Genomic DNA, 16,485 nt, shown 5'->3' on the forward strand with positions numbered 1-16,485 from the left:
CGTGAAACCCTAGATCTCTTAAAATTATTTTATATAGGATAAATATGCATTTGAATAAACCTTTATGTTTTAAAGGAATATTACACTTTGTTTTAAGAAAAAGAATATTTTCTTTATTTTAGAACCCACCCGTACGTCATGTGACAACCCAGGCGTGCCACGTCATGGATCTCAGAACAATACATTTGGATTTCAAGTAGGTACTTTGTTATTATTTTTTCATATTTTATTGAGATATATAACTGGTATATATTAGTATATAAATTTAAAGTGTCCAGTGCAATGGTGTGACATATATACTGGGAATGATTCCTGCAGTTATATTAGTTGGCATCCATTTCTCATACAGATACAGTTAAAAAAGCAAAAGAGAAAAAAATTCCTTGTGATGATTATTAGGACCTATTCTCTTAAGAACTTTCCTGTATATAATACAACAGTGTTATGTATACTCATCATTATTGTATATTACATATCTAGTACTTATTGCTCTTATAACTAGAAGTTTGTACCTTTTGATTACCTTCCTTCAATTCTCCACCATCCCTCTGACCCCCACTGTTTTGGTAACTACAGATCTGATCTCTTTTTAGGCGAGTTTGGATTTATATTGTTGTTGTCATTGTTTATTTTTTTAGATTCCACATGTAAGTGAGATCATATTGTATTTGCCTTTTTCTTGCCTAAGTTATTCATCAAGCATGTACTTTAAATAAATGCTTTTATTTAATATAAAACTAGATCAAAAGGCTTATTTTGTTCAGTACACAGATCCTGTTAATGCAAGTAGAAAAAGAGTCATGCTTATATCTGCATTCATAAACATATTTTAAAAAAGGGAACATATATGCCTCAAGATATAGCCTGACTCACCATGAGTATAAAGTAAGAGAAAAATTAGAGAGACCTGTAAGCATAGAAAAATCTATAGGCACTAGCTTGTAGGTAAGAGAAATATTAAGTGAGGGAGTAAATGAGTGAAATCTACAGGAAATATGGAGACAGTGAGGAAAAGTGTAGATGAAAGAGGTTTAAAGAGAAACTTCTGAGTCAGAGTTACCAAATACATAAAAATGTGGTTATTCAGTAAGGCAATAAGACTAAAAGATTTTTTTCTTATTTTATATATATATATATATATATATTAAATATTAAAATAATTTTAAACATATCATTGATGTGGAATATTTTTGAAAAAAGAATTTAACCATAACCTATTATTCCACAACACATATTTGGATTGTTAGAGTACTTTAACATGTCCAATTGTATGTGGCTGACATTCTTTTCTCTCTTATTCCAGTTTAGATTTTCTGTAGAGATTCAGGAAGATTTTCATTATAGGGGCCATAGGAGAGCCAAAGTGCATACTGATTTCAAAAGAAAATAGCCAATTTACACGTTACCCAATTGCCTTGTGTCACAGGGTTTTCTAAATTGTGCTGTTTTCTGTGAAATTCAGTGTGAACCTGAAGAACATGTATTTCTAAAGGAAGTGCTCATCAAAGGTGCCATATTTCTGTTGCTAAAAATAGTTATCATTTATCTACAGTTCAGGCACAGTATGAACAGTGATTTGATAGCTTTTCCAATTCTTCCTGTTTGCCTCAGGCCTGTCTAGGTAATACAAAAGTGTAAAGAAGTGTCTTGGTCTCTATTATGTTGATGTTTTCAGAAAACTTTATAGATTCATATCTCCATAAAATGCTTTATCAACTGATGGAGATCTTGAAAAATAAGCAACTAGCTAAACAGCATTAACCTTCATCATATAAGCCAATAAACTGAAACAAAACAAAGCAAGTCAATGGCAGTATTTTTATAGAATACAGAATTTCAATGTTAGTGTCTATACACTTAATCAGATAATTTTCTAAAGAGTCTGTGTCCTTTTTTAGTAAATACCCTTTGAAATAATGGAAATGAATAGAACTGAGTTTAGAATAGTCACCCATTAAAATGAATAGAATCATTCACTCTGCATTTTAAGAATTCTATTATAATCAGTGAAAAATATTATCACAAAGTTAAACTATTATTTAGATATTAAACATATTAGATCATTATATTCTATCTAGATAAGTATGCATAGGCTAGATTTAAGACATGTTAAAATCTAATATGTATATTTATATTAATCTCTGAAAATTAGAAATGAAATACTGAGTATGTTAAATTATAGATGTCAACTTTCTTACATGTTTATGGCAGATATATGTGTTCATCTGTATGTATACTTATTATATACATTTATATGTAAATTATGTTTACTAAACCTATGTAGAGCTAACATAATTAAAATGTTATGTAATTCTAACTAATATCAATTTATTGGTGGATTCCAAATAAATATGATCTTATATAACTAGAAAAGGCATAGCTAGCAGTTGAGGTAAACCCTTCTTTACAAGAGGAGTTCTTTGAAGTAGCTTAAAACTAAAGACATTACAAGCCATGTGTGAGTTTGTCCCAGGCCACAAGAAAAGAGATCTGGGTGAGACTCATCAAGCCTAAAATCTAGGAACTGGACAACAGTACTAAGTCTCTTCAATTACTCTGCATTTATATACTTCATTTTCTTTCTCTGTAGGTTGGCCATATGGGAAAAGGTATATCATTTCTATTTACATCTCAGTCACATACAGCAAGATTGTCTCGATCTCAGTTTCAGATATCCAGAGACAGAATCAAAGTGTTACAACTGTTGTATCTATCTCTGGTCTGATCTAGTGACCAGTAGTGAGTTAAATAAAATCATAGCTGTGATTAGCCCACTTCTGGGAGGGACAGGAGAAAAGGGATAGTTATGAATTGCAGAAGCACTCTGCATCTCTTAATTTTATTTTTAATATGTTTATTTGTTCATTCTCCTTTTCTATAAAGATTTATGTAGTAGCTTTTTGAATATTGATATAATTATTAAAATATAAGAATATATCTCCTGTTGTTAGGGATGACAAACACTCTAGCATTAGAAAAAAAAGTATTTAAAGTAATTTCTCTTTTTATCTAAAATATTGTCACTTGGAACAAGTTTAACTAGTAAGGAAAGTTGCTGTCAAAATGATTAATGCAATGTCCAGATTAATTATGGAGGAAATACCAAACACAAATATTTCGCTAACTGCTTATTACTCTAAATTGATCTCTGGTGTTTAGAAGACATACTGATTTAGGACTTGTTATATAAAGGTATTATAAATATAAAATATTTTTAACTTGACTTTTAGATATTTAATTCTAAGTTATTTAACACTTGGATATTTAACCCTACCAAAATATCCTTGATGAAAAGCTCTGTCTTGACTACAGAGACTAAAAAGCATCCATGATTGAGGAGTAGGGAGACAGAAATAATCAACTAAATATAACATGATCAATTATTTGTGATCATCCAGGATTGGCTATAAAGTAATGCTAGAAGTGAGTGGATAAATAGATAAAGGCAAGCCATATTGAAGCACTTTGAATTTTTGGTTGTTTTTTGGTCTGGGTTTTCTTTGGGCCATTCCTTGCAGCATGTGGAAGAGTGCCCTGATCAGGGATGGAACCCGAACTCTTGGCAGTGAGAGTGAGGAGTCCTAACCACTGGACCACCAGGGAGTTCCCTGCATCTCTATAAAGAAATATAGGTTCTGTTGAGTTGCCTCTGAAACTTGCCTTTCTTACATTTGTCTACTTTATGTGATGACCCCTACAAAATATGTGGAAGTATGATTTTTGGATTAAATGACTTTTCCAAAATAAAAAAAATAACAATTATATATGAATTCCAGTTTGTAATTGAAAGAAGTACATGAGTACATTGAATGTTACATAGTGTTTTGTTACATTAAATGGTGGATATCATAACATGAATTTTTTTTAAAAAAAGTAAAATTAAAATTTTAAAATTAAAATATTCTGATTATTTTTAATAAAAATTCTTAAAACACTTTAATTCAATTTTTCTAAGGGCCCAAATTGATTCTCAGTCAGTGAAAATCCCTTGCATCTTAAGCATCTTAAGCATATGTGTTATCCTTTTGTTTTTATTACTTTGCCTTTCTACTTCAATTTTGTTAATTTTAATTTATCAAAATTTTATTAGAACCTGCCTCAATTTTCCTTGGGCAAAATGTTTAATAGAACTATAAAAATACCAAAAAATGCCAATATACAGCATTTAAAAGAGAGAATAAAGACTTAAAGAAGATAAGTCATACTTACTAATTAGATATATCATGATTTTTTATGCATTTGCAGACAGCATACTAATTTGAGACAATTTAAAGAAAATTTTATTTAAACATTAACTGTGATTAAAATGATATGGGTTTTTTAAATTCTTGATATAAAAATAATTTTTAAAATTAATTTTAACATTATATAAAATTCCTCATACACATAACACTTCTGTTAGTAAATACTGGTAGGAAAATTGTGCATAAATTATTTCATAAGAATTTTCAGAATTATATAATGGAAAATTTTATGATACTACTGTTTTTCTACAAATATTCAAATTATTTATGTTAGGAATTATTTATAGTCAGAAAGGAATTTACATGGCAAGTTAGAAAAGGATGCAGAGATATGTAAAATATACAATTAAGTGGATTGATCACTGGCAAAATTATTAATTAATTCAGTAATATTTAGAAAACATTTTATAATATGTTTAGAGCATTTTGAAATATTTAGATATTTTATCTTTTTTTGGTTGGCTGCACTGTGGCTTGCCAGATCCTAATTCCTCACCCAGGGATCAAACCCATGTCATCTACACTGACAGTACGGAATAATAACCAGTGGGCCTCCAGGGAAGTCTCTAGAGAATATTTTGATGATTGATTTGAGTGTAACAAATTCTGAATAAAAATCAGTTTCTAAATTTGTATAACTCTAGATCTATAAATATTTGGTATAGATATTTGTGGGGCTTCCCTGGTGACTCATTCAGTAAAGAATCCACCTGCAATACAGGAGACCACAGTTTGATCCCTGGATCGAGAAAATCCCCTGGAGGAGGAAATGGCTACCCACGCCAATATTTTTGCCTGGAAAATCCCATTGACAGAGGAGCCTGGTGGGCTACGGTCTATGGATTCCAAGAGTCAGACAGGACTTAGCAACTAAATCACCACCACCAGATATTTGTGAATTTGACAAAAATTTTACTATTTAAATGTGTTAATGATGTATGGAAAAACTTACATTTTAGTTCTATGGTATCTGGTTAAAATATAAATCAGTATTTATTATGACTTCAGAAACGATTACAGATGTTAGGAAAAAGTCTTACAAGTTAAAAAGAAAGTGTGTAATCCATCATGTTTCTCATTCCTTACTAATATAAAGGTTGCTGAAATAACCCAAATGTACTTTTCAAAGAACAAATAATGATTTAACTTTACTAAATTATGGAAGGGGTATCACTGCATTTTAAGAAACTGATAGACATGTTAAACCTTTTTAAGTAGTCAAATAATTTTATATTAAGTCATTAGTCACCATCCCTTTAGTTGGTCCAACATTTTCAAGATGCTTTCCTAAGCTCTTGATATATGATGATGAATAGCATAGAACCTTTGGCTGAGAGAAGCTGTTTTGGTGTGTGGGTCAAATGGAATAGATTATTTTATAGGATAGGTTGATAACACTGATAAAAATGAAAGGAGCTATGGAAGCACATAAGAGACAGTTTTCCTCATCTGTTTACTGCAAGGAGAGCTTTCTAGAAACTTTATCTGAGCTAAATCTTTTAGGGTAAGATCTAAGAAGAAATTAGTTGGGAAATACATTCCATGTGGGAGGGACAGTGTCAAAATATGCATGCATTATGGGAACTGCAAAAGTTTCAATATTATACAAGCACAATCTGAGTAAAAGTAAGTGGTCAATGGTGATGCTAGAGAGATGGCTAGTGATCAGATTATGGAGGCTTTTATCAGCCAAGTTAGCATGGTGTAGCTTTATCTTATGAGGGATAAGCCAGTAAAGATTTTAAAAAGGATAATGTTAAAGTGGAACTTTCATGTTGAACAATCACTCTAACTTCCGAGTGAAAAATAAATTTAATGTGGTCAAGATTAGAGAAGTGGAGACAGGAAGTGATTATTATAATTGGCTATAATAATAATTTTCAAAATTTGGCCCTTGATCTGCAGCAGCAATATTACCTAGGAACTTGGAAATGTGGATTTGGGAATCTCCCCCAGATTTACTTGGTCAGAATTCCTGAGGGAGGCTCAGCTAGCTTTATTTGGAAAAGTCCTTCTGGTGATTAAGATACCTGCTAAAGTTGGAGAATCATTGAGAAACAATGTCAAGGACTGAAATAAGTTGTATATGTGGAGAAAAGGGAAGGGGATGGTTTCAGAAAGATTTAGGAAGTAAAATGGTAGATTAAGAGGGGAGATTTATGGGTGAAGGGTGGCCATTAACTGAGATTCAGCTAAAGTATTATTGCTGGGTTGATTGAGGTGATGGGTTTTGGAGAGCTGGTCTTACAAAAGAACAAAATTGCCAAGTCTATATGATCAGGTGTATAAATCACACAAGGAAGTAAAAAATCTGTAGTACCATATTGCACAACTTCAGGGAGTATGTGAATGGCATGCTCTGGAGCATAATTTGAAGGATTTGGTGTCTCAGTGGTAAAGAATCAACATGCCAATGCAGGTTTAATCCCTGGGTCAGGAAGATCCCCTGGAGAAGGAAATGGTAACTTACTCCAGTATTCTTCTGGGGAATTCTATGGACATAGGAATCTGGTGGGCTACAGTCCATAGGGTCAGTCACAAAGAGTCAGACATGACTGAGCAACTTAGCACATATTGAATACAGCATGAAAGTGCTCCCTGGAGTAGAGCAGTGTAGTAGCACTGGACAAAATCAGGCTTTAAGAGAGTAAGAAATTTCCTGGATGCAGAGATGAGGCTGAAATGGAAGACATATATGAGAAAACTGGAAGGATAAAGGTTGTTATGAGAATGACTATTGGAACTGAATGTTTTGGTCGTAGCATAATTCTTGCTGATAACAAGAATATGAAGATGGTGGAATATAGCTGGTCTCAATGTGAAAAGCCTTAAGGCAACAATTGAACATTTTCAGACTCCATATAGCAGGGAAGGCTGAAGTGCCAGACTCTTATAATCGTTATCTTCTCCTCTGTCTCTAACCCCTTAATAAATTCTGGTAATTTTCTCCCTGTAATATATTTTAAGTAAACAACCTCCTTTATACGTCTGTTGCCACAAGTTGGTCAAACTTTATCCACTCAAATCTAAAATGGCAACACAAGCTTCATAATTAGAATTACTGTTCATCATTCTTCTGTTTTGTAGTTTCCCCATACGGTGGCTAGTTTAGTTTTTCAAAAGTATTTTCTACAGAAATTTTAGTTTCTCTGAAAGCTTTAGCAATTTTATGTTTTTATTTGAGAGATTCAAACACTATAGCCTGCTATTTGAGATTCTTCAGAAACTGATTATATCTCTGTTCTAATAATTACTGCTGGAATTTATTTAAAGTTTATGTCCCATGCCCATATGGAGTGAATATATTCTATTTTATTTCATCCTTATATCTCAAGATAGATAATATCATCTTTACTTTTATATAGGGAATTAAGTTTCAAAGAGGAGATATAACTTATTCAAGTAAGATCAGATTCAAAGTTAAAGCCAAGTATACATGCCTCTGGGGTCTATTTTATTTTTCACCTGTATCTCTTTGTTTACCACTTTTTTCCTAAATCCCCAGTTCACTGTGTAAATTATCTATGTTAACTAACCAAAAGTCCTCTTTTTTCCTCAACTATTAATATCATGGTATATGTTTTAACCACTATATATTTTCTCATAATATTCTTATCTTTGCTACTATTATATCAGTTTTCAAACTTCAGTGTTCATTAAAATCTCTTGGAGGACTTGTTAAATCACAAATAACTGGTTGCTAAGGTTCCAGAGTTGCTATTTCTGACAAGTTCTTAGGTGATGCTGAGGTTACTGGTCTGGGACCCCACCTTGAAAAACTTTGTTCTATATATTTGTACAAATTCAATATCTCTTAAAATATCCCCTGGAGGAGGGAATAGCAACCCGCTCCAGTATTCTTACCTGGAGAGTCCCATGGACGGAGGAGCCTAGCGAGTCCATGGAGTCGCAAAGAGTCAGACACGACTGAGCGACTCATACTAAAAGCTTAGTGCAAATAACGTCTTCCATTGTATTTTTCTGTTACCAATTCAATCTTCAGTAAACACCTTCATGTCTAATGTCATATTGCATTTACTGTCTTCCGTATTCATGTGCCTCTTATGTTGATAGTTATCTTTATTTCTGCATGTCTTTGTCCATCTTCATGTATATATCTTTATTTGACTCTTTGTTTGTCTGTCTTACGTTTATATATAACTTATCGACCTTTTGTTATCTTATAAATTTTCTTCAAATTACAATGGCAAAAAGTTTGACTTCTATGTATACATTGTATTCAAGCATTTGATGCTGAATGTACACAGAGATCTAAGTTACTTTTTATCTTTGGTCTTTTTTTCCCCATTTTTACTTTAAATCAAATTTCAGTTTTCTTCCAACCTCTACCATTCAGAATTTCTTTTGAAAGCATTTTATCATCCATATTTTTTTTTCTTTTTTGTGTCTGTTGCTGCATTTGAAGTTACACTGGAACATTTGTTTTTTGTCTGTAATTTACTTTAGGTGGGAAGTGTTGTGCAGTTCCACTGCAAAAAAGGACATCTTCTTCAAGGGTCTACAACACGGACTTGCCTTCCTGACCTCACTTGGAGTGGAATTCAGCCTGAGTGCATACGTAAGTATAAGAAATTATACTTATAAAGGATAAGACTTTATATACATTATTTTCCAAGTGTGAAAATAAATTTATGTCCATGTAAATGGTGAGTCACATTATTTCTAGGTTATTATAAAATATAATTCACATATATAGTGTTATTACTATAGCATAACCCCATGCCTGGTGAGGAGCGTTATTTTTCAAGAATCTAGAAGGCATAGGGAACAGTTTTGTTCTTTTTGAAAAGCTCTTGTAACTGTGTTCAGTTTGGTCACATGGTAATTTTAGATAATGATGATTTTTTGGTTCATAGAAATGACCTATGGCTCTGAAGTACTGTGAGATATAGGAGGCTCCAACACAGTAGTGACTCAGTCTTTTTTCACTTTTTTGTTAAACTCTGAGAACCTGAGTAAAGCTAGAAACATCCATGAAAAGAAATATGCATGTATACCTTAACCAAATCATTGAATATTGCTTAGAATTTCCTTAAGCTTCTAAATGTGCACTGCCCATAATTTGGAAGAACTGTAAACCATCTTTTTTGAATTATAGTTAGAAATAAATTTTAGCTGGTGAGTTATCCTTTTCTCCCCCCGCCCCCCTTACTTCCTCATTTCAATCTCTTCCTCCATCTTTTTTGGGTGGAGAGAAAAATAAAGAGTAAGCAGGAAAAGAAATACTCATCAGAAAGACATCTAGCTTTTAAGATTTCCTGAAGTCCAAATAAGGCCTGCAAATTTACTCTGTCCCTGTCAGAATCACCCAAATAATAATGGGGGCTCATGTGGATCCACAGTTTACTGAAAAGCAGTAGAACACTCCACTGAGAAGTCATGTCACATGCCTGGCTGGCTTATACTTAAATACAGCAAAATTCCCTAAAAGAGAATTCCTTAGAGTGTGTACATACTTTAGAACAGCTGTGTGGGATGTGACTAGACCTTTCATAGTAAACCAAGATTCTTTGGAGACCTGCACTTGGCATATAATGATTTAAATAAAATTAAGTAGCTTCTGTTACTGCAGAGCATCTCAGAATTTCTAACATGTGCATAATTAGGGTTAAGAATATAGCAGAAACAGACTATTTGTGTTTATTTCCCCAATGAGAATGAACTTTTATTAACTAAGTTATATTAAATATAAGCCATATAACATTATTTTTACATGTGTTAAAATATTAGATATTATTTATAGTTTAGTTGTTTCTCTACTAAGAAAAAAATGCAGATATTATTTTCCAAACAAATTTGTCCACAGAACATTCTTTCTCAGACAGGATCTATATTCATGAACACATGATTAGATATGTCTTGTTTAGCAGGAGAATTCTTTATAGCATCTCTTACTGACTAAGAAGGGAGTGGTTATCCTAAGACACAAAACAGGTAAACTGAGGGGCAGGGTCAAGTAGTGTCATAAGTGAAATAGTGGAGTTAAGAGAGAGATTTAGTAATGGGTAAAACCATGGAGGAAAGGAGACAAAAAAATCAAATGAATGAAAAATTACTGCTAGCATATGGACCTAAAATATGGCCAAAAAATGCCATGTGCAAAAAATTATTCAGTTGTACTTTCTACATTAGGAATATTAATAGCAAAGCAACATATTGAATTGTGATTGAACTTAACTTTAGAAAACATGCCTTTTAATTTAAATAAATATAATAAATGAAAAATTACAAATTAATATTTCCTAAACTGGTACAGAAAATCTGAGTTTGACAAACTTTAAGAGTTATCTTACTGCAGGAGTTAATAGAGTCTTTAAAATGCTAATATATACTGACTCTCCAGAATACATCTTTTATTTTTTCTCCATTTTTTAACATCCACCAGTGTTCCAGAGATGATTGTTTAAAAAATGCTAGTCTGTGAAAATATTTACATTTACATTGATACGCTTTCCTTGATGCATTGGAATATCTAAAGGTATACTTATATAAAGGCATTGTTGTTGTTTAGTCACTAAGTCAAGTCTAACTCTTTTGCAACCCCATAAAAGAGCCAGGCTCCTCTGTCCATGGGATTTCCCAGGCAAGAATACTGGAATGGGTGGCCATCCAGGAACTGAACCTGCGTCTCCTGCATTAGGCTCATTCTTTACTTCTGAGTTACCAAGGAAGCCCGTATAAAGGCGTTACATACCTATAAAAATATATAATGATTCCAATCTCAAAATTTTATAACATGTCTATAAAAGTGAACTTTTTTTCCTTTCTTTAACATAGCCCACAGCTGTAAACAGCCAGAAACTCCCGCTCATGCAAATGTAGTAGGAATGGACCTTCCATCCCACGGGTATACATTAGTTTATACCTGCCAGCCTGGCTTCTTCTTAGCTGGTGGAACAGAGCATAGAGTGTGTAGATCCGATAACACCTGGACTGGGAAAGTTCCTGTTTGTGAAGGTAAGTTTTCTCTATAAAAGCTTGCAACAGAAGATTTTGTACTGTCTTGGATTTCCTCAGATATAAGAGACAAAAAAATTAATTAACTTAGGCACAAAAGTAGAAGTGATGTAGTCATTCCATGCTCTGTTTTTTTCTTCTTACCTTAATTACTTTTCCTAGTTCTCTGCTCACAATAGGTGTATTAGTTTTCTAAGGCCACCATAAAAATGTACTACAATCTGGATGGCTTGAAAGAATAGAAATTTATTCTCTCACAGTTCTGAGGCCAGAAACCTAAACTCAAGGTGTCAGCAAGGCCCTGTATCCTCAAAGGGCTCTAGGGAAGACTCATTCCTTACCTCTCCCTAGCTTCCTATGGCTTCTGGCTATCCCTGGCTTTCCGTGGCTCCTAAAGGCCTCCTAAATTCTGCTTCTATTTTCACAGGGCATTTTTTCCTATGTATCTCTGCACGTCCTCCTCACTTAGAAAAGCAGCAGTCATTGGATTTAAGGATTATCTCAGTAATATGTCACCTCAGGATTCCTACCTTTTTACATCTTCGAAAACTCTGTTTCCAAATTAGGTCATGTTCTGAGGTTCCTGGTGAGCATTAATTTGGAACATAAAATATTCAGCCCACTTCAGTAGTGAAAACTGCTCCCAGCGTTCCTGAGTTTATATCCTTCTGGTAGAGTAAGTCTGGTAGAAAGCCTTTCCCAAAACTTGGTTAGGGAGGCAGTATCCAGAAGTCTTAGTGTCACAGGTTTTAATATAATCAATCTGCAAATTCCTTTCTCAGTCAGGATTATATGACAGTTTGACCATATCTAGGTGCTATGTTAACCTGTGCAGCTGCTTTACTTGATCAGAACAATTTCCATCTGGACAAGATATGATGAGTTTACCAGAGGAAAAACAGTTTCCAGAAGAAGGAATAAAGGAAGTTTTTCTAGAATTCTTAATAAAGTCATCAATACATTTTTTTTTCAGGCCTTTAGTTCTTGACGTCTTGAAGCATTCACAAATGTAAATGACTTTCTCCTTGTGAAATGTTTCATTCTCTTTGTTTCTGTAGGGCGCTACAGATAGTTTTCTTTTTAAAGTTTTTTCATGATAGAAATCCCTTTTATGTGAGATCTTATTCTTTTATTTACTTGTCATTGTCTTTCTCCACTCTCCTATCCTTTCATCTGCCCTTTTTTGACTAGAATATAAGCACACACACACACACACACACAAAAAGCAAAAACTGTGTCAATATATTTACAAGTTTAATTTTGATTACTGGAGCAGTGCCTTATATGTGAAAAGTGTTTAATCAGTATTTGTTGAATAAATAAATATTTTATCTCCTCAAATTCTGGGACACATTCTCCATTTCCTTTTTAAGCTTAATATTTTCTATCTTTTCTAAAGCTCAGTTCTTTGTTTTCTTTTCCTTTCATTCAGTGTTCTCTCCCTAGGTGATCAAATTCATTCAAGCCAATGACTTAGTCTCCTCTATGAAGATTATTTACAAATTAATATTTCTAGCTCATATATCTGCTTTTAATCCCAGACTTATATTTTCAATTCCTTACCTGATATTGCTTCTTGAATTTCTCAAAGATATTTAAATAATACATGCAAATATAAACTCATCAATTTCCCTTCACCATTGTTGTCTCTTGATGTTCCCTAACTTTGTGGTACCATCATCACATAATAAATAGAAATCTAGTAATCACCTTTGACATCTTCCCGTCCCTTTAGGTCCACCAGAATTTTAGTAGCTTTAGACAAAAAAATCTATCCACTTCTCAGTTTATCATCACTACTACAGCAGTTTAACTCAGCATTATCTCTGCTGAGACTACTGAAATGGCCTTTTAAGTTCTCTGTCCAAATCAATACCTATTTGTCTCCAAATTGTTCTCTGTCTTGCAGCCAAGGGGATGTTCACCCAAATAACTTCTCTTTAAAGACTTTAAAGACATTACGTTGTTCTTAGGTAAAAGATGTACATCTTTACAGGTCCACAAGCACTGCATATCAGAGCTGCTTCAACTTTGCAGACATATTCAGCACCTCACATGATTCTGAGCTCCTTTTGGTTAGGCTTTAAACTTTAAGTCTTTACCTTTGAGTCTCGTCAATTTCTTATGACACCGTGGGATACCTTAACAATTTTTTTACTCAGTTTTTCTTCCTCTCTCTTTTTTGGCCATGCCACAGAGCTCATGGGATCCTAGTTGCCTGACCAGGGATTGAACCGGGGCCTGACCTATAAAGGAGCTGAGTGCTAACCACAGGATCACCAGTGAATTCCCTATAATTTTTAACTCCTAAGCATGAAACCTATCCAAATTATTTGCCTTTAAGCAATAGGAACATACCCTTAGCCCTCAGCTTCAATATTGGAATCAATTATTTCCATGTTGATTTATGCCTTTAAAATAAGAAATAGGATGCAAAAGTGCTACCTTAGATGCTAAGGTAGCACTAATATTCTCTTGCCACACTGGATTCTAATGAAGATAATTATTAAAATTGTTAGCTGTACAACAGTAATGTTGAGTGGGGACTGAGATGCTATAGTGAACAGAACATTTTGGAGAAAATTATGATATGTCAGAGAATAAAATTGACAAGGCATCACATTGTGTATGTGTGTGTCTGTATATGTGTATTATTAATTATATTAAATTTTGTAAATGTTTTTGTTTCTTTTCATAGCTGGTTCCAAAATATTGGTAAAAGATCCTAGACCTGCACTTGGAACACCCAGCCCAAAGCTAAGTGGTTAGTCCTTTCAAATGCTTTTCTAGTAGTCATGGTTTCTAAAGGTGATCATTAACAAAGTGACAACCATTTATTTAGAAAACTATATTTCAACATGGAAATGTGATGCATTTTACAGTTTGGAATTTGAAATTTTAAAATGTATATTATAAGATGTTGAATTTCAAGCAGTGTACTACTGTGACATGTTAATACCCAAAAATATTTTGTATAGTTCTCTCTATGAAATTTCCCTTCAAGAATATCTGCAAATAGCTATAAAATAATGCCAATGTTTTATTTAAAATACTAAAATCAAAATGAGGCTTATATATAATATTTAAATGTAATTTTTTTTAAGAAGGAAACAAATACACTTGGAGTTGAGAGTAAAGTTTACCAACTTCTAGAACTTGTTCAGTTTATTTTCAATAATTTGATTTAAAACTAAAATTATTTAATCATTAAACATAGGGAACTTGAAGTCCTACAACCATAATGTAATTCCCATTTTATGCACTGCCTACCCTAAAACTCTGGAAAAGATACTTTCTACATCTGGGCATCCATTTCTTTATCTATACAAAAAAAATAATAGTAATGATTAGATTAATATGAACAAACTTCATGGAAATGAAGTACAAAGTGCTTAGCTCATGGTAGAGCCTCAGTATATGAGACCTGCTTTTTAACGTATTAGTAAATATTATATTTACATGGTAGAAATGAAGAGATACACACAGAATTAACGCCTCAGCATCTAATCTTTACCTTGGAAATAGATTTGGTCCATTTGTAATTAGCCAGGTACAGTGTTGCTGCTGCTAAGTCGCTTCAGTAGTGTCCGACTCTGTGCGACCCATAGACGGCTCAGAGGACCCACCAGGCTCCTCTGTCCCTGGGATTCTTCAGGCAAGAACATTGGAGTGGGTTGCCATTTCCTTCTCCAATGCAGGAAAGTGAAAAGTGAAAGTGAAGTCACTCAGTCGTCTCCAACTCTTCACGACCCCATGGACTGCAGCCTACCAGGCTCCTGTGCCCATGGGGTTTTCCAGACAAGAGTACTGGAGTGGGTTGCCATTTCCTTCTCCAAGGTACAATGTTAGAATGTAATATTTGTTGGCTTCAGAAGTTCTCAGTGTACATATAGTGGAAATGGACTGCCTACCAAAAAAAAAAATCAGTTTGAAAAACTGATTTTTTTCAACAGTCAGTGAAAACAGACTGAATTTCTCTAAAGTAACCAATGAATATGTCATCATAAGAGAGAAATCATTTCATGGACTCAGAAAACCACAATGGTCAATCAATGCCCAGAACTCTCCAAGAAAGATGCTTTATCTGGGAGCCAGAAGGGTGCTCAGAATAATAGCTCCAGCACATAGAGTATAACCCTAGACTATCTGCAGCAAAATATAGCCAGTGTCCACCAATCAGGCTGACAATTTTTTTTAAGAATATGGAAGAACTAAACAAAAAACTAATATATGTGATATAATATTTTTAAAAACTGTCAGTTGCTCAGTCATGTCCAACTGTCTGCAACCCTAGGGAGTGGTATAATATATATACATATAAAGATTTTTTATCAACCAATGAAATAATATATATTTTCTTTAAAATTTCATGAGAAAGCTATGAGAATTGATCATATATCAATAAATAAATAAATCAACATAAATTTCAAAGCAAAGTAAGTCTTATCTGACCATGATGCAGTTGAAAGTCAATAAGAAAATAGATAAATTTTTTAAATGCCTCAGTGTTTGGAAATTAAGAACAAAATGAATACTAATGAATAACTTATGAATTGAGGAAGAAATTAAAATGGAAAATGTAGCAATAGAGCTTAATTATGCTGAAAAATCTAAATATCAAAACTTGGGGACTAGAAAAAGTAAAGATGTGAAGGAAATATAAAGCTTTAAACCTAAATATTAGAAGAAAAGAAAGCCTCAGAATCAATTAATGTCCTGTTAAGAATATATAAAAAGTATAATGGAATGAAGAAAATAAAGCAGAATTCAATATAATATAAATGAACAAATAAACCAAAAAAATCTGAAGATATAATAAAAGAATCTCAACAGAGCCAAAGGTAGTTCTTTTAAAAAATGTTCAAAGCGACAAATTTCTGGTAAGATTGATAAAGAAGGGAACAAAAATTAAATAACATTTCAAAAGAAAATGTGATAATTAGAGAATATAATGAATAAATCAATATATATAACAGAAAATACCAGACCACCTTAACCTGCCTCCAGAGAAATCTGTATGCAAATCAAGAAGCAACAGTTAAAATTGGTCATGGAACAATAAGTGGTTCCAAATTTGTAGGAGACATCAAGTATGTATTCTGTCACCGTTATTATTCATCTTATATGCAGAGTACATCACTGGATGAATCTCAAGGTGGAATCAAGATTGCCAGGAGAAATATCAATAACCACAGATATGCAGATAACACCACCCTAATGGAAGAAACTGGAAAAGGTCAGTTTTCATTCCAATCCCAAAGAA

The 16,485-nt window shown here is 33.1% G+C and overlaps 1 protein-coding gene across 3 annotated transcripts in view; it reads left to right on the forward strand.

The window, feature by feature from the left end:
* Nucleotides 1–16,485, forward strand: part of CSMD3 (CUB and Sushi multiple domains 3) — a 1,381,373-nt gene that overhangs the window by 1,345,317 nt on the left and 19,571 nt on the right. For all 3 annotated transcript variants that reach the window (XM_068983804.1, XM_068983805.1, XM_068983806.1), the window contains 4 exons: nt 123–196; nt 8,712–8,823; nt 11,043–11,222; nt 13,921–13,986. In XM_068983804.1, coding sequence (XP_068839905.1) covers nt 123–196; nt 8,712–8,823; nt 11,043–11,222; nt 13,921–13,986 — 432 coding nt within the window. The remainder of the gene's footprint in view (nt 1–122; nt 197–8,711; nt 8,824–11,042; nt 11,223–13,920; nt 13,987–16,485) is intronic.

This window comes from Capricornis sumatraensis, chromosome 11 (genome assembly GCF_032405125.1).
Source record: "Capricornis sumatraensis isolate serow.1 chromosome 11, serow.2, whole genome shotgun sequence".
Classification (NCBI taxonomy): domain Eukaryota; kingdom Metazoa; phylum Chordata; class Mammalia; order Artiodactyla; family Bovidae; genus Capricornis; species Capricornis sumatraensis.